The sequence below is a fragment of the Lissotriton helveticus genome, chromosome 8 (genome assembly GCF_964261635.1).
Source record: "Lissotriton helveticus chromosome 8, aLisHel1.1, whole genome shotgun sequence".
NCBI classification, from domain to species: Eukaryota; Metazoa; Chordata; class Amphibia; order Caudata; family Salamandridae; genus Lissotriton; species Lissotriton helveticus.
Genome location: NC_136069.1, coordinates 841,569,290 through 841,594,564, shown reverse-complemented (window position 1 = coordinate 841,594,564; position 25,275 = coordinate 841,569,290). Strand labels below are relative to the sequence as shown.

Sequence of the window (25,275 nt, the reverse complement as noted above, 5' to 3'; positions counted from 1 at the left end):
GGAGATGAGAGAAGAATCATATCGGGAAGAGGAGACGAGAGAAGGACGAGACGAGGGACGACAAGCGGAGGTTCCAATGCCAGGTGGCCACCGTCACCGTGATTCGCCCAGCCACACTCACAGGGGAGAGTACGGCCTGTACAACAGGCATTGTAAATACTCCGTGTGCTCCCCTCCCTTTTCTATCCCTGATACCTAACACACCCTCTCCTCACATTCCCCTCACCACGTGTAAATACTTGTAGAAATACACAGTTCATGGTGACCCAACACACTCGGTTTACCCCCTGGAAACTGCATAAAAGGACAATACCTGACTGGTCCTCATTTCTTCCCCACGCATGTCCTACGGTGGTGCAACCGAGGAGGAGCGGATAGCAGAGTACCCAAAGAATGAGAATAGGAGACCACAACCGAGTGCAGGAGGAGGCAACCCAGCGATATTGGTCTGAGAAAGACTCTCGCAACGGAAAAAGAAAACCTTCATAAAAATAAAACCCTATATACCAAGGTCTGGTCTCCGTGCCCTTCCTTCAACCCCTTCACCCCCGCAAAAATAGGGTAGAAAGTTATTAAAGTTATAATAAAATTAAAAATAGTTAATGTTTTATAAATGTTATTTATTATTGTTTGTGTACATTTTGTTGTGTTTTTTAAATGTAAATCACATGGCCTCATTATGATGGTCATCATTGCGGGTGGGACATGTAGTAGGTGCCGGGAAACCTCCAGGTAGCTGTTGCACCATATGAATTCAAATATAATAATAATAATAATGTAGTTGGCAGTTCCGACCCCCAAATTACAATTTGACTGCCGTGCAAGCGGTCGAAGCATGCAGTTTTCTTTTGCGGCTTGTGCAGTGGCCCGTAAAAAGGCAGCAGCACAAGTCACAACAAAAACAGGCATGTTTTAAACATCTATGCACGGTGTGTCAGGCACCATGAGGTGCCTGGTATAGGGTCCATGGATGTTTGGGGGGGCACCATATGTGCCCCCACAAGCCCCATAGAGGAGGCCAACGGGTGGCGGGGCCCTGCTAGGGGCCCGCAAAGTCCCTTTCCGTATGCCTGTCAATGGCGGTTGGACAGCCATGTACAGGAAGTCCACCCCAGAATATTTTGGGGGTCGATATTTTGTCAGGGAACCAGTGAAAGCAACAGCATGGAGCAAAACCAGGAGTAAGACAACCGTAGGGAAAGTGTTGGATAGCGGAGGGGGGGAATTTACTATTCCCACTCCAGAAAATGTACTATTCTCACTCCAGTCAGTGCAATAGTAGGGAAAGTGATGGATAGCGAAGTGGTTAAAATTTGCTATTCCCACTCCAATCAGTGCCACACTTACACTCTTACAAAGTACTGCAATTAGAAGAAAAAATAGGCCAAAACAGAAAGCGAAAGGGCACTGCCAAAAAAAAGCATTACTTGATCCATGTTCCAGGGAATGGGGAAAGTAAAGCCAGCAAGTGCTGACTAAACAGGACCCACCAAATAAGGCTGATAATGAAGCCAATCAATGATAAGCACAGGGGGGGGGGGGTTCTATGCCTGTTGCAAGTAAACAAAATGCCCTGCAAGAAACAGTATAGGCACTGTCGCAGGCAAAGTCTAAAAAATCACTGTATGTAACAGCAATTGATTCATTACAGGTCCCACATGAAATCAATGACATCAGAAATTGTGTCCAAACGCCACTCTAAATTAAGTGACCAGTCAAACCACTTTTTGATGGCATCTTAGCTGCATTATCCCCTAAATCAGCCTCATGATATCCACCATTGGCTCTGCAGTGTCCCAACAACAATCTGTACAGTTTTGTAGAATGGGTCATGAAAGAGTTCAGAAACATATTTGCAGAAGCTGGTAATTATCACCCAAAGTGAACGGGGCCCTAGGCCGCTGACCTGGAAACAACAATGGCTGTTAAAAGCACTTTATATGTATCTCTATCTATCAGTCTTTCTATCTATAAGCCTATCTGTTGGTCCATCTGTTGCTTGCTCTATTTGTCCGAACCAACTGGGTAGTATCAGAAGGCTAGTTGATACTCCTTCAGATCAATTTGGTATCTTGTGGTATTTTATAGGAGTTTTTGAAGGCATGCTCGAGGGGACTCTGAGGGCTGGCCAAAATTGTTGGAGGTAAAGCTGGGGTTGCGTGAAAGGAAACTGAGGGGCTCTACGGTCTAGTTTAATGTCTTTTGGTGGTGTCTGAAGGCAGACAGAGTCACTGAGAGACATCTTATTCTGCTAGAAGGTGAAACAGAAACATTTGTAAATTAGTAGATTTTGACTGGTGGTCAAAGCCACGTGTACTTCAGAAGATGTCTGCCAGCACAGACATCTTCTGAAGTACACGTGGCTTTGACCACGACTAGCGGCCCTTAGCACCCTGAAGAGGAACTATTCTCCAGGCAAACAGGATAATGAATCCGTGATTGCCAATAAGCACTTGAATATTGCACAAGTTGTGTAAGTAAAACTTCTTTGTATGTGTCCTGACGAAAGCTCTACAGACCCCTCTGGGCCAACAGGAGCTGAAACATGTCGACTTTTTAAAAAAACATTGTATATGATAATCTAGTCACACGATTATCGAATATACCCACTTGATTTTAGTCCACAGTATTCACCATCTCTAATAAATTTGTTCTGGTGATTATACTGTCTTTTAGAAATCTCCCTCGTAGTTTGGCCATTGGACCTTTTCCTTTTTGATCTCTGGACACTTCTACACTCTCCAGAGGTGCCTCGGGTGAGGCAGGCATACTTTACCTTTGACCACCCAATGACTATGCCATGTCGCTATATGAGGGGCGGAAAAACAAATATACCGCATCGTCAAAATCTTCAGCGTCTATGAGGGTTGTCAAAGTGAACCAATGGTTTCTGTAGATACAAGTGTCCTTTTCTCTTTGATTATCACAATACTTTAATATTAACCAGGATCTCCAGTTTCAACATGGAAGGATCGGCTGCCATCAGCCTGGCCTGTCTTCCGAGTTTTGTCCTCTCCTCCACTTAACTGCCTCAAAACTGTTTTTTCCTTTGACTGTAGTTGGAGTCTGGCTGTCAGGGAGGTTCCTGGGAATGAAGCATCCCCAAGGGAAAATAGTTTTAAAAAGTTAGTGCTTAAGAAGACCTTTGTTCTGCCAACTTTTCTGGCCACTACCATATAGCTATTCAATGCAAAGTGGTCATACAGTTGACACTCATTGGCCTTTCCCTTGGTCCAGAGGCAAGACCTTGTCCTCTGAGTCATAAACTCTCCTAGCCAAATATGTGCACTTCAGCTCTGGGGAGTCATAGGCAGCAGAGCTGGCTTTGCTTCTTACTATGTCTGGAGACTAGCTGTCTTGGAGGGTCCTGGGAATAAATGCGACACCACCAGATAACACAGAGTTACAGTAGGCTGGGAAGTACAAAGGAATAAGGACAAAAAAAACAGGAATTTTGCATAAAGAGATGTTTATAAAACTGATTAATGGACGCTACTTAGACTCACCTTCTTCATTTAATACAGACATTTTAATGTTTAAAATGTTTCATTAGAAAGGCAGTACATGACTGGGGGTAAAGAGACTTAAGACGGGAGGCATTCCGTAATAATTTGGGTGGAAGCATACCATAACAGTGATGAAAAAGTACAGTGTATACAAATAATTAGCAAAAAGTGCTGACGCAAATAATTGAGTGTAACACATTCCAGCCAAAAAAACAACAGAGCACTGACGCACTATAAAAGTTGGATGTGGCATGAATGAAGTGATTATATGGGGAGATGACTGAGTTTCTCAAAGAGCAGGCTCTGGAAAAGGTATTTTTGTAGATCAAAAAAGGGTGAGAATTCCACATTGAAGGTGCATTACCAGAAAAGATTTGGTAAATGGTAGTCTTCTTCTACAAAATCGGAACAGAGCGATATTTTGCCTTTACACCCAAGGTATAGGACCTCCTGATAAGCACTGATTATGGCAGAGAATTTTGGTAATATCGATAATTCAGGCTTCCTAGTTGATGCACTTCTCATACTCACACAAAACAAACAGCCCAAATTGAGGTCCACTTACACAAGGTGGTGTTGCTCAAAAACCTGGCAGCAACATTAAGGATAGCTCTTAGTGGAGCAATGCACATGTTTGGGGGTCTTGAAAGTCACATAGTCAAATCTGCTAGTTTGAAGTCTTGTGCAGAGAAGAGTTTAGATTATTTAGTTTATGCAGTTGAATTTTAGCAGATATGACCATAGCTTGGATGTGATCTTTTAGCTGCAGCTCAAGCTTTGGAATTACTGGAATTATATCAGCGCGCTTGAGTGTATCAAGCCAGAGTTATGTGGCTGCTGGGTTGGAATTCCATGGAAGCAGACTAAATTCCGTTTAAAGGTTTTGCATTGAAGATGTTTCTCATTTATCCATTTCTGGAACTGAGGCATTTGATATTGGAGATGAAGTCAATGCAATCCAACCTACGGTTGTCATAGGTGTTATCAGTGTAACCAATGAAAGTAAAACCCATGATCTTTACATAAATCTCCTACAGGTTCGAACCTATTACGAGTTTGGCGGTGCGTGAGAGGACCGCCACACCAGCAGCCCACTCCCACACCGCCAATACAGTGTGCGCACCGCCCGCCAGATTACAAGTTTCCTTGTGTCTGGCTGGCTTTTTTGGTGGTCCCACGGTGGTGCCTCTGAGAATGGGCACCGCCAAAAAAGTTCCTTCACAACATGGACTGTAAAATCCATGCTGTGCAGTAACTGGGGTGCATGCACACAGGGAGGCACATGCTGTGCCCTCCGGCATGCATCCCCATGCACATCGGCAGGGCCCCTTTTTGTTTCACGACCGCCAGCCGTTTCATGGAGATAAGACCTCCATGACACCGCTGGCGGACCTGAAACCCTTATAATGCATGGTAGTGCCGCAGCAACACCATCTGCATATTGCTAAGACCCTGACTGCCACACCACTGGTGGCGGTCCGACTGCCAAAGTTGTAATTAGGCTGTCAGACTGCTGGTGCGGCGGTGGTTGGACCACCACCACCACGCCCCCGTGAGACAAGCCATCCTTGGACCGCCAGACTCATAGTTAGGCCCTTAGAGTTTACAGGTGTTGTCCAGTGAATTGAACACGTTTGTGCTCTTATTGCAGTTTGCATCCTCAATAGGCAACAATATGGGTTCCAAAATGTCACTTTGGTGATATCTGGTTGAGTTATAAAACCAATTGTGACATTCACAAGACTATCCCTTTAAACAGTTTAAGAGGCAAGCCTGACTCCTGTAGGACACCACAGATTAGTATGGAAGAATAAGGATTGCCAGTTTTTATGAGCTGGGTATTGTCTGTGAAGTACTACTGAAACAATTTGTTTGGCCTTCTTCCCACCTAACTGGCTATACCCCTTTGTAGCATAAAACAGAGTTTTGAAGAAATACACTCTCCCTTAAGGTGACAAGCCATGATTCTTCTTCAATTAGGCAATGTGTAAAAAAAAGCATAACAAGAGTATGTAAAAAAAATCATAACAAGAGTACTACCTCATCCTACATATTTTCAAGACACCGGACTCCTACATGGCACCCATTCGTAATGTGTCACCGCCAATCATTCCGCTTTTTTATTACCACACAAAACTGTTGTATTCATAGAATGAAATATGTTGAGAGCGAATAGATCGGATTATCAGGTTTATCGTACCTGTCTCATCATGCACTGCAGCAGTCCCCTCATTAGTTTCACAACATTCTGTGGGAGAAAGAATACACATGAATCAGAAACTAAGATTCCGACCACTGTGCAATACATAGTAGTGTCACTCTCTTGTCTCAGGCGGGGTTTCCACCTCAGTGCTAAAGCCTCTTCTAACCTTTGAGCATTTTATCATTCATTCTTCCATAATATCTTCAATATAAAGATAAGAGAAACAAAATGTGAGAGGTGTTTGTCCCAGACATTGGTGATTGCAATAACATACGTTTTTATTTCTAGTTTGTCATACACTGAAAAGAGCAATGTTGTGGTGTTTTTTTCCAGTAATTTGGCAACACCACTAGAGGGCATGCTAAGCCTGCTGTATTACCTGAGCTAGTAGTTGTGCCATCCCTGCTCAAACTAGGGATCAATAAAGATATTTAAGGAGCTACACTATGGAGTGGAGAAAACCCTGACAAATATTTGGTAATGGGGATAACAGCTACAGAATGTAGCCCAAGCAAGTGGCATCAATCAAAATAACAAAAATATATATGGGTGAAGAAGCCAAGCTTAGGCCTCAGTCTTGTCCCAACTTGTTTAGGCATTGATAGCTCAGAAGGCTATAAAATCTATTTTGAGGTGTATGCCTCATAATTACTTCCTAATCTTTAATCAGCTTAAACTATCAGCTTACCTCGAAGGTAAAAGCGTTTTTTTATCACTAATAGGCGACTTAAAGTCAGCTGACGACCCAATTTCAAAATTACACTGCTTGTGATTTTTCTTGCTTTGTACACCCATCTAGGCGTTCAGAAAAATGTATTTGAAAAAACAAAAACGAACTTAAACTGTATAAGGAACTCATATTACAGGTTATTGTGTCGTTTATAGAAATAGCAGTTAACAACAACCAACAGAAAATGCTTTAAAATTTGAGATCCTCTAAAAATGGAAAATCATATGATTGGATAGATATATCAGTCTAATAAACAACATAGATACACCAACAATATTTCCAAGGGTAAAGCTATATCTTTATTCACTGAATCAGGACTAGAGGGCGTTTAATGTTGCATTTGCCGATGAGGATATTCCACATGTATTGTCAAATTTCCACATTTGCAAACTGGGGGCTATGGTTTGTATGTTTTCCTGAGTGGGTCCACGTACAGAGAAACAATTACAGTTAATGTGCAATGCAAATCTGCATTAAACTTATTTCCCCGTGGAGAATTGTACAGCTGGTTACAAATAAATACTATTTATGCTCTGAGAGCTTCTTGAAATGTACAACTGCCACAGATTACCAAGTCTACTTCTGGATTTTTTTCAGAAATTCTGCCCACAAAAAAATCGAAATTTCCTTCAAATGTAGGGGCAGGTGTAACCACAATAGCAAGTTTCCGACGCTTTTCAAACTTTTTTTTTTACTTTTCTGAATCAGCCCTGAGCACCAAAGCTAAGCTGCTACATAGGCTCACCTGCTCAAGCTCATATGCTTTGGCTTTATCCTCGTCGCGGTCTGCATTTTTTCTGTACGCCATGCCCAAACCCCAAACAGCCAGGATGCTGTAGATGTTGTCACGAACCCATGCATCTTTCTGGTCCTTGCTTGCAGACAACAGGCCTGTAACTGGGTTCTGTGCACAACAGAAACAGGAGAAAATATTTTTTTATTTTGTAATACCACCGTTAGGTTATAATGAGGCCCATTCACAAAAACAGTCATGATTATTACATGAAGCACATCAAATGCAATGCTTATGACATCACAATATTTATACAAATGACTAACAACACTCAAAAGCAAATGGTAATGAAACAAGCAACACATCAAACTCGTTAGACTCCGGATCCAGCACTCTGTCAAATTGTGAAGAACTGGCCACCTTCTTCAAGGATAAAACAACAAAGATAGAGAACGAACTTCAACTAACGAAGGAACTACTACCAGCTACCCCAATCAGCTTTTCATACATCTCCCAATTTACGGAAGGGAAGGAACCACCCTGGCCCCCCTCCAAAAACAATGCCACTTGGAACACCTTCTTCCCAATCAGCGAACAGGAAATGTACAACATTCTTTCTTCTTTAAACCAATCTAACCACTTCACGGACCCTGTATCTCCCAGAATATTCAAAGAGATCAAAACCTGTATTCTCCCACTATGGTCAAAGACAACTACTCGATCAACACCAATCAGGCTTCCGTCAAGATCACAGCACAGAATCTGCTCATACTCATATTGTAGATGGCATCCTAAAAATGCTGGATCATAACGAAACATGCCTTCTAATATTGCTTGATTTATCTGCTGCCTTTGATACCATCAAACACGACAACCTACTGAAACTACTAGAATAAAGGATGGGCTTATCAGGGGCCTTATTACAATGGTTCACTTAATTCCTCCAAAACAGATCCTTAAGACTCAAAATGAATCAATCTCTCTCTAAGTCCCACGCAATAACTCTTGGTGTTCCTCAAGGATCCTCTCTCTCCCCCATTCTCTTTAACCTATTCCTGGAACCACTAGCAAACCTCCTTAATTCTTTTAACATCCACTACCATATGTGCGCAGATGACACTCAGCTATATCTCAAAATCGCCTCTCCAGAGGACATTAAAGCCCTCAATTCCATCCTACAAAATACACACCTCTGTCTCACAGTTAACCACCTCAAACTCAACGCTGATAAAACTGAATTCCTTCTCATCTCTCCACCGAATAACAACCCCAAGATTGATCTGTGGTTGAAACATCTTACAGCCCTCAAATGCTCGCCCCATATCATAGACTCTGCCAGATCCACAGGTATTACATTAGACAAACACCTAAATATGCAGGATCACATTAGTGCAGCCCCCAAAGGAGCAAACTACCAACTGAGCATTCTGCAGAAACTTAAACCCTACCTACTAGATGAAGATCTAAAACAAGCGGTCCATGCCCTAGTATTACCCAGACTGGATTATGGTAGTGCCACACTATGTGGCCTACCTAGATACAAACTGGCTCCTCTAGGAGCCTCCCTCCCTCAACGCAAAACCAAGACTTGTCCGCAGAACTAAAAGAAATGTGCACATCTCACCAGCCCTAAAAACCTTAAACTTGCTACCATACCAGGCAAGAATCCAACTGAAAATTGCTTGCATGAAAACAAAGCGTTACACTTCAAAAACCCCAGTTACCTGGTCCAAGAGCAAGTAAAATAAGGGGCCAGCAGATCCTCACGAAGTGCGCTCACCTTGCTTCTGAAACCCCAACGAACTCACAAAAAGAAAACTGGGGCTTGAGCATTCTCGGCTATCGCACCCAAGATATGGAACTCTTTAACACCTGACCTTCGCTTAATTTCCTCTACCTCCGCCTTCAAAAAAGAAGCCAAATCTTATCTACTGATTAAGTTCTTACCCTAAGTCAATATATCGGTGAAATTGAAAAGGGATAGATAGCAAACTCTTATCTAGATTGTCCTTCCTAGTTTTGGCTTTATTCCAGTCCAATACCTGTTATCCTATTTTTACTTTATGATATGTTCGGTTCTCACGCATATGTTTGCCTGTTGACTAGAATTGTTAATCTTATTCTCTTCATGTAAAGCGCTCTGATACCCACTAGGGTCATGTTCACGCTATACAAAACTGTATGAATAAAATGAAAATAAAATTAACATAATCAAACCAATTAATGATACTTCACTAGTGTGACCTCTGTCAAAGTGGTACAGGTAATGTGATATGTAATTTCATCTATAAAAAGATTTACAAAAGTTGTAATTGCATTTGTTTATTAAAGGGTGCATTATGAGATTTGCATTTGATGTGGAGTTAAGGTATGTACAGCTCTTGTGCAAGTTATGGACTGTGTTCCAACCTGCTCTTGCAAATACCAGTGTTTGTCAGTTTTAATTTGTAGTCATAACTTAATTTTAAATGTGTTGTTTTTAAGTGAATTTCTGAGATTGTTTTAAACTACCATAAACCTAACCATAACTTAATTTTAATTTTTTTTAATCATTGTAATCTTTGTTTTTCAGGTGTGTGTGTGCATGCATGTGTATGTGTGTGTGTGTGTGTGTGTGTGTGTGCGCGTGTATATATTTTCACTGGGAGAAAAACAAAGGTTAAACATTATAATTAGGTGAAAATGTCAGTTACAACGTACTATTTTAAGCAAACAAAACCACTGAAATTCACCATAGTCATCTCAAGTTTTTATAACTCATGCCACTGTGTTATAACCATGGTTCTGTGGTAGTATACCAGGGTGCCCATCTCAGGAACTTGTGTAGTGTATCTTACTAAACTATGGAGGGTAGTCCACTGGGCCTGGGAAAATAGTGTCTTTACAGTAGCAAATGCATTCATGTTAACTTTTTGACTTAAAATTGCAGATCACGTGGAGTAATGAGGTGGGTAATCAAATTAAGGTGAATAGAAAGTTGTCCACATCTGAGGTGTGGCGAATTAATTCAAGGTCAAAGCCACATTGGACGATGCCTTAGAACAAGACCTATTGTCTTTGCCAATGCTTGTTGCTGCCTAGGACTTCCAGGCAGACCGAGCAAGAAAAGAGAACAAGCATTAGCAATGCAATAGGTCTCGCATTTGCAAGCCTTTAAGCTATTGGCATAGTAAATGACAATGCCTTTTATTTATCTGTTTTGATAATTCACACATAAATAAAAGGCATTGTCATTTACAATGCCAATAGCTCAAACTCTTGTAAATGAGAGACCAATTTCACTTCAAAGAAGCGTCCGTCGTTGTCCCGGGCTGCTTGGAAAGGGAAAGCGCGCAGGGTGCGCTGAATGTTGCAGGAAAGCATGCCGTGCCTGCAGTAGGAGAAACTCATTAAAGAAAATCGTGCTTACAGACTAAATAACACATACCGTGTATACTGTGTAACAACAGAAGTAAAAGGGACAGTCTTCGTGGGAAGAGAAGGCGGTACTAAGAAGGGACAAACAAGCTGTTAACTAATCTGAAGTCAGCATTTACAAAGAACAATGACACAAGCCAGTAAAAAATATGGGAGGGGGAGTGGGTAGAGCTTCAAGTCCATACTCTGATACAACATAGCTCGCAGAGCAGCTCATGCGCTGCCCAGGCTCGACCTAAAAAATGACCCTGATGGGCAGAAGCTAAATTCTCTTCAGAGGTTTCTTTTTGAGAAGCAAAAAGAGAACTCTGAGCGGGCCACAGCAACATGGAAAACCACTCTGCATTCAGTTTTACTGAAAGTGCATCTGAGGACTCAGTGGAAACACTGTCGGCAAAGAGATCACCGCCAAGCAGCCAGGGATCTTTAAATGTTGCAAGCGTTCGTCTTCTGGGGTTTGGAAGCGAGGGTCAGTGCCTACCTTGTGGGCGTGACTGGCGGGCAGCCCACCAGCCTCAAACGAGGTCCCAAGTAGGGGTGGGCGGAATTTGTTGTTCCGCCAGTTTGCGATGCTTTTTTCCTGTTCGCGAACGCTGTTGGCGTGCTCGGGGAGAAATATCTTGCGAACAAGCATTTTGAAAGCGCGACCAAGCAAAAAATTCCGCAAACTCGTGGAATTTTTGGCAATTCCGCGTTCTCCGCGTAACGCAAAATTACCCAACTTCAGCAAATTCTGCCAGCGGAACAGAATTTACCCCCCAGGCCTAGTCCCAAGTAGTCTTGACAATGCATATGGACAGAGTTTTATTGCAAGAATTGTGCTACATTGTAGTAGTGGGTTTGATGAGCATGAAATTAAGTGATAGTAATACCTGCGAAGAAGTGATCACTATGCTTCTTTTTGCTGTCTTAAGCGCATATATGAACCCGAAACATCGCGTCAAGTCATGTTTTGCTGACAGGAGAGTTCGGAAACACAAAGAGGCAATTATTGCCCTGTCTTTCTAAGCTCTGCTGCCAGAAAAACATGGAGATATTTTGAATTAAAGTATAAGTCCAAAACGCCAGAAAGAACCGCAAAGAACTTTTCTGCAACACAATACAGCCCTGTTTAAAAGGTTTAGAAAGGGGGCGTGGCCAAGATGGCGGCCGGAGCGGGCGCTTGAACGAGAAGCTCCTCGCCCCGAACCCCCTTAGCACCCTTATACAGATAAGCTGACCCCCCTATTTATCCAAGCGGTGTCTCCTGGAACCGCAAACACCTAGCCCCCCCGGCAGCGAGCGGACTGCAGCGGGCGTGGCCCCAGAAACCGGCCCCGGTGGTGTGTGTCGGGAAGGGCCGGAGAGGATAGCGAGAGACGGCGGGACTGGCTGGTTCCCCCTGGTCGGAGCACCCCCGCTCCGGAGCTGGTTGGACTCCGAGTGGAGATCGCCCCGAGACGAATCGCCGCCCGGGTGACGGGGAGACAGCCCGGAGGACGAGCGGAACCGGAGCCCGCCAAAACAGAGCCGGCAGAGGAGCAGCGGCGACCGGGCCCCGAGATCACTACTCGAGGCCCCGGCTCGGGTCCGAGTGGGAGCCGGAGCAGCCGCCCAGCAGACAGCACGAAGGCCGGGGGAACGCGGCGGGGCGCTGACCAGGAAGACCTCAACGGAGGTGAGGAGCCGGATCCGGGTCTCGCCCCGAGGGCTGGAGACCGTGCCCTCGGCGGGAGGAGCAGGGGAGCCCACACGACGCCAGGCCTAAAGCGCCCGGACCCGGCATGTGCGGGCGGCTGATTGCGGTGGCGACGGGTGGCCACTGAGTGGGGAGATGAGAATCGCTGGGCCCCCACGGAGCCCCGGGGTGGAGTTTGGAGCTCCGCCCGCTGGGATACCGCAGCCTCGAGGAGCGAAAATCGAGCTCCCGGCGCGGGGCCTAGTGAGGCCGGCTCCGCCCAGAACACCAGAACCCCCGCGGCGCAGACTGAGGCGGGTCCAGAAGGGAGGCCCGGGGGAGTCTGAAGGCACAGAGGAGGGTGGTCCCGAACGCAGGCCCAAGGGACGGAGCACTTCCCTGACAGCAGACAGCGCGAAGGCCGGGGGACGCGGCGGAGCGCTGACCAGGAAGACCTCCACGGAGGTGAGGAGCCGGATCCGGGTCTCGCCCCGGGGGCTGGAGACCGTGCCCTCGGCGGGAGGAGCAGGGGAGCCCACACGACGCCAGGCCTAAAGCGCCCGGACACGGCAGGTACGGGCGGCTGATTGCGGTGGAGATGGGTGTCAGCAGGGAGGGCTCCCCGAAGGCCACTGAGTGGGGTGACGAGAAGCGCTGGGCCCCCACGGAGTCCCGGGGTGGAGTTTGGGGCTCCGCCCGCTGGGATACCTCGGGGAGCGAAAATCGAGCTCCCGCGCGGGGGCCTAGTGAGGCCGGCTCGGCCCAGAACACCGGACCCCCGCGGCGCAGACTGAGGCGGGTCCAGAAGGGAGGCCCGGGGGAGTCCGAAGGCAAGCACAGAGGAGGGTGATCCCGAACGGCAGGCCCAAGGGACGGAGCACTTCCCTGACACATAGGGCGACAAGGCCGGGAGCACGGGCCTCGTCGGGACTGATGGAGCCCAGAGACAGTCAAGGGCACCGGGCAGAGCTCGTGGCATACAGGGATTAATGGACCGATAGTTATCGCATCCGAATTACCCGAGCCCATCCACCCCAAGGTCACCCCTCCTCTGACGTTGCCGGGGCGAGACCCTGCTGTCTTGGGAGCCACAGCTACCGGGAGTAGCATGGCTAACACGGGACGCAGGAACAACCACACTATCCCAGATATGCTCGGCAAGACCACCCCCAAAGGAGGGAAAACTCAAGCACCCTCCCCGCTTCCAGTCGCCGTCATAGAGACGCAGCAAGCGGATGGTAAAGCGCCCATCACAAAGACTTTCCTGGAATCCCTCTTCAACACCCTAAGGGACGATTTCCAGGCACTGAAGCAGGACATAGCTGGTGAGCAGAGAGAACTCCGTAGGGATATTGACGGGTTAGCGGAGCGAGTGGCAGCGGTGGAGGACGCTGGCCATGCCCGCAGTGAGGAGCTGGTTCACCTACAACAAGAGGTCCTTCGCCTACAAGCACAAAAAGTGGACCTACAGGGGCACGCGGAGGACCTCGAGAATCGCTCTCGGAGGAACAACATTCGGGTCAGGAATGTACCGCTTAAAGCAGAGGGGAATAGCATCACCTGTTATCTGCAGGACCTTTTCAGGGAGGTCCTGGGGGAGCCATCTGACTTTGTCATCCGCATAGATCGGGCGCACAGGGTGGGCCTGGCGAGACGTACGCCGGCCCCGCCACCGGACATTCTGGCCTACCTCCCGGACTTCCCCCTGAAGGAGCGGATTTTACAGGTAGCCCGCCAAAAGCAGCCCTTGCAGTTCCGAGGCGACTGCATCGCTCTGTTCCAAGATCTGTCGGCCATCACGCTACAAAAGAGAAGGGCTTTCAAAGTGGTCACGACATTTCTACGCAACAACGAGGTGCCATACTCGTGGGGTCACCCATTTCGCATCATCTTCAAATGGCAGGGGAAGCTGCACCAACTCCGCTCTCTTAGCGATACATGTGCCCTATTGAACATTGACTTACCAGAGGATGGGGAATCCGGAGGGGCCTCCCCACACCGGTCACAGGAAGGGTCTACACAGCACCCCACGAGGGTTGGCAGCGAGTTCGCCGACGGCGCCACTCCAAGGCGCGCCTCAAACCTGACCCCACGACGATGGCCCAGGAACGGGCAGCGGCCGTCCAGGAGGTGGTCAGAGATACCACAGCTCCTTCCTGAAAAGCCTTGCATGGGGGGACAGCCTCTAACGCTTTGATATGGTAGGGGGAGACGGGCGGGGAGCCGATAAGGGCCGCCATTGACACGTTTCCCAACAGGATGACTTACTACGGACCTGAACTTGGTCCCACCAGGCCCGAGACTATGGTTTGCAATCGGGGTGTTCATGTTGGGGTGAGGGGGGGAGAGGGAGGCAGGTTAGGGACGGGGGGGGGTTGTTGAGGACTATGCAGCTCGAGTTGGGGTGAAGGTGGGGTGTGGGGGGAGTTGGAGGGAGTTGGAACGGGTGGATTGGGGGATTTGGGGAGGGCGGTGGGGGTAGGGGAGGGTTGGAGGGGGGGTTCCAGGGTGGGCCGTCCAGTGCTATGTCCAGGCTCTGGGTCTTTGAGATATCAGTCCACACAGTCCACCACCAGATCACCTACAGTGTTTGCCACTGGGAAGAGGACACAGAATTTTAATCTCCATTATCATCCATGCCACCCACAACCTTTAAGATTCTGACCCTTAATGTTAGGGGTTTAAACAACCCAGTCAAACGGCGAGCGATACTGTCCCATTTAGAAAACACCCAGGCTGACATTTGCTTGTTACAAGAAACTCATCTGCTACCGCGAGACTGCCACAGACTCAGTTCACACAAGTTCCCGACTCAGTTTTTTTCGTCGGGACACAACAAGACTGCAGGGGTGGCGATTTTGGTCGCACGACACTTCAAAGGGGAGGTCCTTCACAAATGCGCAGAACAGAAGGGAAGGCTACTAGCTTACCGGCTTAAGATAGGGGGCCTCACGTTCACGGTAGGGTCCCTATATACCCCTAATGAGAATCAGGAACGTTTCTTCCACTCGGCCCTGACTGACATCACAGACACACCGGATAGACATATCATACTCGGGGGGGATTTCAACATGGTCTTTGACACAACATTAGATAGATCTGCCCAGCGCGCGCCCCAAGCAGGAACATTCACATCCGGCTGTAAGGAGCGGATAACGGAACTAGATCTCCATGACCTTTGGCGCCACACACACCCCCAAGATAGGGAATACTCGTACTACTCCAATGCACATAAAACATACGCCAGGCTGGACCACCTTGTGGTCACGGGACCGGTGTGTGCTTTAGCATCTACGACGGAGATCGGAGTTATATCCTTGTCTGACCATGCGCCAGTATTCACCACACTCCAGTTACCACCACTTACATATCCCCCAAGAGTCTGGCGTCTCCGGGACACTTTGCTCCATAAGAAACCAGTAGTGAAGCGAATCCAAGACACTATCCGTGACTATTTAACGCACAACGCCAACGACGACACCTACTTGGCGACTCAATGGGCAGCCCTGAAGGCGGTCGTCCGGGGAGAATTTCTGGCCCTCTCCTCCGCGGAGAATAAGGAACGGCAATGCAAACGAGATGAACTGACCCAACGAGTTCGCGAACTCGAGCAGATGCATCAACATACGGGAGCTCCCCGAATCTGGAGGCAACTTAAAGTGGCGAGGAAACTCCTGGCGGCCCTAGACATGGACCGGGCTGAATATGCAGCGCTGCGGCTGCGGCACACTTACTATACCGGTGGGGACAGGTGCGGCCGACTACTGGCGAATAGACTTCGAGTGGCGCACCAACGGCACTTGGTGAAGGAGATCACTGGCACTGGGCCGGACGGGTCCATGATCACGGAGGACGCCCGAATAGCGGACACTTTCCGTAGCTTCTATGCAACCCTCTATACGGGTGACCCAGTGGACACTCGAACGGTGGAGGACTATTTAGACTCGGTCACTCTCCCCGCCTTAGCCCCCTCTCAAGCGGAACACCTCGACAGGGACATCCGCATTGAGGAAGTAATTTCTGCCATCGCCAAAATTAAGCATGGGAAGGCCCCAGGACCAGATGGCTACACATCTCTCTTTTATAAAACGTTTTGTACGACACTGGCGCCCATCCTGACCCGCCTTTTCAATTCCTTTTCTGAATCGGGTGCGATTCAATCAGACCTTCTGCGGGCATCTCTCACGGTCATCCCCAAGCCGGGTAAAGACAAGACCAAATGCAGCTCCTATAGGCCTATATCGCTCCTGAATGTGGATCTTAAGTTGTATACCGGGATCCTAGTGGCCAGATTAGCCCCTCACCTGCCGGGCCTTGTTGACCCGGACCAGGCGGGGTTTATCCCCGGGCGACAGACGGTGGACAACACCAAACGGATCGTGCATCTCATTGAGAAAGCTTCCCGAGTCCCCGGAGAGAGATTGCTGCTAGCGGTCGACGCTGAGAAGGCGTTTGACTGTGTACATTGGCCATACCTCGAACGGGTCTTGGCGAAAGCCGGCCTTGGGGAAAAATTTCGCTCATTCATCTTTAACTGTTACAAATTTCCAACGGCAGTGGTGAGAGTGAACGGCTGCAACTCCCAGAGCTTCCCCATTGAGAGGGGCACGAGACAGGGGTGCCCGCTGTCGCCTCTCCTCTTTGCCTTGTATATGGAGCCCTTTGCCCAGCGGATCCGCCAGACACCTGCGGCAAGAGGGGTGAGGTTCGGCGGCTTCACCCACACCATCAGTCTCTATGCCGACGATGTTATACTGTCCCTAGAGAATCCGCGAACGGCCCTACCGGCCTGCATTGCGGAGATAGACGTATTCACGAAGGTCGCAGGATTCAAAATGAACCTAGATAAATCGGTGGCTCTGGCCCTGTCCCTCGATCCCGCTACTCGAACGTACTTACAGGACCTCTTCCCCTTACAGTGGTCGTCGGACCTCGCGCCTTACCTGGGGATTCAGCTCGCCCCCACCTTGCCGGCCATGGTAACGGCCAACTATACTGCACTCCACAAGAAAATACGAGAGGAGTTGAGACGCTGGCGGAGTGGCACCCTATCATGGCTGGGCAGAATCGCCGCAGTCAAGATGACCGTCCTCCCCCAGATCCTCTACCTATTCCGAGCGCCACCACTCCGGCCACCAACGGGCTGGATTCAACAAATGCAGGCAGACCTCTCACGCTTTATCTGGCAGGGCCGGAAGCCCAGGCTGAAGAGGGCGCTGTCTACGCTGGCGCCGGAGGCCGGGGGGTTGGGGATACCAGACCTGCGCAAATACTTTCTGCCAGCACAACTACGTTATCTAGTTGAATGGAGCAAATGGGAGTCAGACAAGCACTGGCTCTTTCAGGATCAGGCTGTAGCAGGGCGGCCTCTCCAGGAAATACCCTTTCTGCGCAAGACTCACCGGCCAGCCAACCTGTATGCTTACTTTGTCACTAGGGTACCCTTGCAGGCTTGGGATGCCACCAATACTGCACACGAACTCACCACCTTCCCCTCACCACTCACCCCCCTGGTCGACAACCCAGATTTCACCCCAGGGCTAGAACAGGGGGCTTTTATACACTGGCGACCCGCGGGGTGCCGTTTTCTCTACCATATGTATGGGCCGGATGGTGTCATCCCTTTCTCGCTCTTTAAACGAGAATAATTGATGCAAGAGACGGAACGGCTGCGCTACATGCAGGTCCGCCATTGGGCCCTACACCCACAAGTGCGGGAGACGGCGGACAGGAAACTCCTTCCCTATGAACAGTGGCTTACATCCCGCACCTCGGACGCCAAGTTGATATCTGACCTTTACAAATTCTTGCAACCACCAAGCATACACCTTCATAACCCAGGCAGGGAACATTGGGAACGGGAACTGGGTAGGACATTAAGCTGTAAGGAATGGGATCAAATCTCATACAGAGCTCGACACTCAGCATACCACACAGGGCTCACGGAAACACTTACCAAGGTATCTACCTACTGGTACTATACCCCAGAATGGATACACGAGATAGACCGCAGCAGACCCAACATTTGTTGGCGGGAATGTGGGCACACAGGCACGTTATCACACATCTTATGGGACTGCCCGCTTCTACGCCCCTACTGGACACAGGTGCTGGATGACATTGACACTCACTTTCAGATTGAACTACCTCGCTTCCCTGCCTATGTCTTACTGGGGCTTCCAAACCGCCTAATGTATCCCCTGCGCTCACGTAGGGAAAGACAGATCGCTATCGCCCTGGGCTCGGCAGTGCAGAATATCCTTACACATTGGCGCACTACTACAGTCCCTTCCCTCACAGGGTGGTTGCATAGACTGTGGCACGTACTGGGAATGCAGAAGTTGTCCCTTACCCTCGCTGGAGATATAGACCAGTTTGATGAACTTTGGAACCCGTTCCACTCCTTGTTAGCCACTGAATTTAGAGAAATTACCTGCCCGAAATATCTCAGTCTCCTACGGCTTACAACACCTCATGGGGAGAACGCTTGCACAAATCCCACACAGGTGGGCCCTCATTGATGGGGAATTGGTACTAAGGAGTGGAATTAACCTGGGCACTGGACGGAGGGAGGGGGGATGGGAAGGGTTGGGGAAAGGGAGGTTTGGAGGGAGAGGGGGTTTTCACGGGAGTTGTTTTCCATTTTGCAGCACTGTCTATGCCAAGTTCGTATTCTTGATTGGACTACTTTTGGACTGTCATCAGGAGGGCCTCTGCGCCGTACGAGGGCCCCCGCCCTTTGCAATTCCATTTCATCTATGCAATGTATGTTTTGGTTCTTTGTGCTGCACCAATAGAAATGATTTCAACCTAAAAGGTTTAGAAAGGGCAGACCTGTGGATGAAGCTCTATATAAAAATGTTACTATCATTACAAAAGAAAATATCGACGGCGGAAAATATGGAAAAAAGACTGCAGATGTATGGGAACAAAAGAGCGACAAACCAAAGCGCAGTTCATTTTGCGCTTTTATTTTCAGAAATAATTGAATTGTTTCTCGGTAAAAAATAACCCCTTGTGAGATGAAGATGTTTCTTCTATCGCGGGAAAACATCGCTTTGCTGCTCTGGGCAAGGCAGGTCACTTAAGTAATAGCACTCTAGGGGGTCATGCATAAACAGGGCTAAGGAATTTCTTCCAAGAAAATGAACACACTCATATCCGCACTCCTAAAAGTGCTGAACTGACTACATCACTCAAGCTGCTTTCACTGAAACGTGCTGTTCTTCAGTTCTAAGTACTTGACTACTCCAATAAAATTGTAGTTGTTTACAAATACTACAAATTACTTAAAAATAACGGTGGCTATTTCCTACTGTCTCCACGATAAATAATTATAAAATGAAATACATAACCTATCAGTAATGACATTTTAAACAAAGGAGGGAACGACAAAACAACCGTGAGTAAAGATTCATAATTGAACATGAATTTTCGCTTGTCAAATTACTAAGGTTTGAGCCGCCTACTTCTTTCACCCGTTCTCCTTTTTTTCCTGCAGTAGCACGTTTTCCCGTGATTCAGGAAATTGTTAACTCCCGTCTTAATTAATGTTTACTTACTATACTTGGGTGTTCCTCTTTATCAGATTCACTGTTTCCTTTTAGCCCAAAATTTGGCAGCACGCCTTCTGTCATCATTTGAAACAACTACATTGGTGTTGTAAATTATTTTTAATGGTATGTTACTTACTTTCATTCCATGGGGATCCAGCTAACAAATTGGCAACGAGGATGGGATAGCTAATTAGGGGGAAGTTTTGAGTCCTCTCCCCTAGGTTCTGCTGGTAACTGCTGCCTGGATTTGACAGTAGCCTGTCAACCTCTCGGGCACCTGCTCTCTCATTATCCTGAGGAGAGCTTTATCTTCAGGAACTATTAGTGCTGTGCGGGCAGTCAACTTTCCACTGCATTTATTTTTGCAGCTATCGTTATACTGTTTTCCTCTATTGCTGATGGATTCCTTTGTGGGGTGAGGGTCGCTTCATTGTTCCGCCAACACACCAGAGAAGAAAGCATACAAAGTGGTTCCGGCGCAGGAGGACACTCTGGGCGTGACCTCAGTGACGGATGAGTGTTGTTCATAAGGAGCCGTCGAGGTGTGTCTCCTGCGAGGGCGGGCTTCACCCTCCTATCTCACCTATACACAAGAATCTTGGAACCACCTCCAGTGGGAGTTATTGCTGTCATGTTACGCCTCCTGCAGAGGACCCGCCTCTGCTGGGAGGTACTGCCGCCATCTCAGCTAATAAACCCACCTCCGCTGGGAGGTAGTACTGCTGTATCGATGCCTCATCTTCTGACAGGATCATTGTGTAATTAAGTGCCTTGACCCGCCTCCATTGGGAGGCACAAATGTAGCGTTAACATTCCATCGCCTGACAAGATCCTCGCAGTCAGAGTGTTTTGTGAATCAGAGCGTCTTCTATAATAGCGGTTTCCTGCTGCTACAGGAACAGTCTTAATACTTTCAGCACCTTTAACATGCTAATGACAAGGCCAGCTCGTCATGCAGTTTACTGGAGCTGTGCTTATGACGAGCTGACCTTGTCATGAAGAATGGGTTTCCAAGATCTTCAGCACCCAGCGGGAAAAGCCTTAGCATTGAAGGTGTTATGGCGTGTAGGTTTCCTCCCGCTCCAAGGTGCCTGAGTTCAAGTGTTCCAATACATGTTCGTATTAGTATGAACTTCATGTTGTGCTTCTTCAAGGTGTCAGAGACTCTCATCGTTCTCCAAGGTAGGACGATTGGAGATAATTGAACAAGGACCATATTAATGGAAGTACTTTCTAGTTCTAATGCAAATTATATTTTTATATAGATTTTCGCAAACAATTTTATTTTACCTTTCAACCTCTATATTAATTAATTCTTTGCATTATATCTTCTTCTTTCAATTGATTCCCTCGCAACATAACCTTATCCAGATTAGTATATTATAGTGTTCATATGGTCATGACGTATAAAGTGCATTGCATGATATGAAGTATACAAGGCAAGTTCTCCGTTGGGGTTCCTTATTCAGTATATACTCTGCATCCAACATATATGTATATTAAGCCTTATTCTACTGTGACTCTTTTAAATTTATAGTTGAGGTTGGATGTGTTTTTCTCTATTGATTGTATCGTATATATTAGTAGCATGGTTTCTTTTGCAATGTCTCAACCGCCACCTTTCTTAAATGACCTGGGAGAACCACAGATTTCTTGGAAGAGGTGGAGAAGATTACTTGAATCTTACCTCGTTGCCATTGGAGGAGATAGATTCTCCTCATTCCGTAAACAGCACTTTCTCTAACATAATTTAAGGACCCAAACAAGAGAGATTTTTTATAATTTACCTGATGTAAATACTGAGGCACCATGAGGTGAGGATGATGCCAAAGGAGATTTACAATTGGAGGCACACCAAAATTCTCTCAATAAATTGGAAGAACAATTTGGAGAGAAAACCAACATTGTGTTGGAAAAGCATACTTTTTTTCCAGAGCACAAGGAAGGAAGGAAAAAGTGGTTAATTACATTGCAGCCCTGAGAGGTTTGTCTGCTACATATGATTTTGGATTGCTGACTGACTCTCTTATAAGAGATCAACTAGTAAGATGTACTAGGGATAACAAAGTTCAAGGAAAACTCCTTGCAGAAAACCATGACTTAAATCAAGCTGTAGACATAGCTAAAAGTATAGACACACTGCTTTCTGTATGAAAGAAATGAAGGAAGAAATATATACAAATGTGGTAACTGAAAGTAATGTACACATTTCAGAGAAAAATGACACGGGTAAAGTGAGTACTGCAGAGGTACATAACCAGAAATCCAAAAATGAAAGGTTGAGATGCTATAGATGTGGGAAGACTAGCCACTTAGCACATAAGCCTAAGTTTCCAGCAAGGGGAGTGACCTGCAGGAAGTGCAACAAAAAAAGGAAACTTCCTGAAAGTCTATTAGGACATGAGTATTAGAGTCACTAATATGATTAATGATGAGGAATTGGAAAAAAAAGAAATTGCATTTCAAATTTCAAGTGGAAAGGTATATTCGGAAATGACATATCCTACATGTAATACAACTCTGGACGGAGTCCCTTTCACAGTCTTTGCAGACTCCTGCTCCCCTTACACTTTGATAAATGAAACCACATTTAAAGGAAAATTTCCTAAACAAAGAAAAGACTATCTTACCATCCCAGGTAAACCCTTGGGGATACAACAAGGGCCATATTCCTTTAGCAGGAATGTTAATTATGCAAATAACCATCAAAGATAGGCCACCTTAGGAAAAGTTTACATCTCTAAAAAAGGTTCCAATCTCCTAGGTTGGAAGCACCAGAAAAACTTAGGGATCAAACTGGATCCCAATGCAGTTGAGCAAGTGTATTTAGTCAATGGGTCTGTAATTGGTATGGAAATATGTGAGAAATTTCCGAAGGTTTTCACAAATAAATTAGGGTGACCTAAAGATTTTATCCACAAAATTAAACATAACGCTCATGCTAAGCCAGTGCTACACAAAGCACCCCAATACCCTTACACATGGAGAGAGCCCCTAAAAAAAGATGTGGACAAATTAGAAGACAAGGGGTGATTGAGAAAACTGAATGTGGAGAATAGTTTGCCCCAAAAGTTATTGCATCTAAGGAAGGGGGCAATGGTATTTGTTTATGTATTGATCTCAGAGATCTTAATACAAACATGTGGATAGACAGACACCCACTTTCGAACATCAACAAAATGTTAAGTGTCATTCAAACAATACTTCTGTGTGAAAGACCTCTCAACAGCATGTCACCGGATGGCTCTACATCCAGACTCTAAGGCTGTAACATCTTTCACAACCCCCTTTAGAGTATACCAATTTTGCAGGATGCCATTCGGTCTAGCATCTACTGCGGCCGTTTTTCAGTGAGTAATGAACCACAATTTGCAGAGAACAGGTAAGGTGCTTTGTTTTCAAGATGATATTTATGATTTATGGTGACTCCGAAGAGAAATATAACAATCTGCTTGCAGGAGATATAGGAAAGCTAACTAATGTTAGGTTTACCATACAGATGGGGAAGTGTAATATAGGAGTCAAGTCAGTGGAGTATCTGGGACACACCGTTTCCCAAGACTGCATCAAGCCTACAAATAGCTTAGTGGACTCGGTCAAATTAGCACCAGCACCCACCAGCAAAAAGGAACCTAAAGACATCCTTTTCTTAGTGGAGTACATGTTCAAATACATCCAAAGCTTTGCTGAGCGAGATCCCTCACCTTACTCAAGAAAGGAGTTCTGTTTGAAAGCGGATTGGTATTGAATACTCCGCTCAGTCAAGTGAAGGATGCCATCTTTAGTGCCCCCCCAGCTAGGTATGTTTGACATGGAAGCCAAAACTACATTAACAACGGATGCCAGTATGAAAGGTCTGGGTGCATCCCTTTCCCAAATAATTGAGGGGAAGGAAAAAGTCATAGCTTTTGCATCCAGAACCCTTAGAGATGAAGAGTTTTATTACTCCACAATAGAAAAGAAGGCAATGGTATGTTATTGGGTCATAAATCATCCTAAGTTTTATTAGTGGGGCACACTATTCGTCCTGAGGATGGGCCATAAACCCCTCATTCCCATTCCTCTAAGTGTATAAAGAAAGAAACTCCCTGCATTTCAAAGTGGGTCCAACTTCAATATTGTGTATGTTCCAGGTACCAGAATCCAAGAAGCTGACTGTCTTTCTCGGTTGCCAAGGGCAAATGAGGATTCACAAGTCAAAGTTCCCCAGAGGAAGCAATAATATACATAGAAATCCCATCCATTGATGGAGAGGAATGGGAACAGAGTGAAAGAAAGGTTGTAATCTTAGCTGCTGTAAAGAAAAAATAATCAAAGATTGGCCAAATACATGCAATGAATCACCAGACATCCTCAAACCATTTTGGAATGTAAAAGACGAGTTATCTGTTGTAGGTAATATGGTTTTAAGATCAAACAAAATTGTTCTCCCTGGTAATAAGCAGTAGTGCATCATTGAAATAGCCCATGAGGGTCACCCTCGGAGGAGTATGACTTAGAGAAAAATCAGGAACGACTACTGGTTCCCATACATGGACTCAATGGTAGAGGAAAGAATGAAAGATTACTTATATTCCTGTTCCAGTGACAAGACCAAGGCCACACAAAAAGCCCCCCTTCTCGCTGTAGAAGTGCCCATCAAACCTTGGGACAAACTAGGTCTGGACATCATAGGACCCATGATTTTTTCAATGTACACAACAAATACATTTTTCTATTGGTAGATCACCATTCACATTGGGTAAATACAAGAGCAGTGAACAACATTAACACCTCCACATTGATTGAATTCCTATCCAATACATTCTCTAAAGAAAGCATTCCAAGTTCTGCAGTTACCAACAACAGTGTACAGTACAAATCAGTAAAAATGGCACAATTCTTTAAAAAGTGTTTATCAGTTATGTAAAAACACCCCTCTCTTGTCCAAAGGCCAATGGATGAGTGGGAAGGGTGAACAGCATGGTTAAGGACACCATACAATTAGCCCATACCTCAGGGGAACAAGTTGACAAATCCATAACAAAAATGATGTGGTCGTACCATACCACTCCCAGAGCCATTTCAGGAGTATTCCCATTTGTTTCTTATAAAGGAAGAAACCCAAGTTCCAAACTTGCAGGTATGCTCCTGCTCCAGTACACAACACTGGCAAGAAGTTAATCTTCGAGTGACCTGGACATAGCAGGTTGTTTGCAGATGGTATAGCAGAAACAAAGCCTGGGCCACTAAGAGCAGGCCTACCACCCCACTTCTTGCTTCCAATCTGCACATGTTCACATCTTTCCTGTCCACGATGAGGAGGGTGTGGCTGACCCTGTTCACAAATTATCAAGGGGCAAATATGGAATTAGATGCAACAAAGGGTTAAAGGTAACAAGGGATTTTGGAGTGCATCGGGGAGTCCGACAGGGCTGTATTTTAGCTCCGTTCCTTTTTAATTTATATATTAACAATTTAGAGGAGAACCTTT

The 25,275-nt window shown here is 46.4% G+C and overlaps 1 protein-coding gene across 1 annotated transcript in view; it reads right to left on the bottom strand.

The window, feature by feature from the left end:
• Nucleotides 1-25,275, bottom strand: part of PHKA2 (phosphorylase kinase regulatory subunit alpha 2) — a 779,558-nt gene that overhangs the window by 692,492 nt on the left and 61,791 nt on the right. The window contains exons 3-4 of the mRNA XM_078657648.1: nucleotides 7,185-7,343; nucleotides 5,707-5,754 (exon numbers count right to left, since the gene is read on the bottom strand). Coding sequence (XP_078513774.1) covers nucleotides 5,707-5,754; nucleotides 7,185-7,343 — 207 coding nt within the window. The remainder of the gene's footprint in view (nucleotides 1-5,706; nucleotides 5,755-7,184; nucleotides 7,344-25,275) is intronic.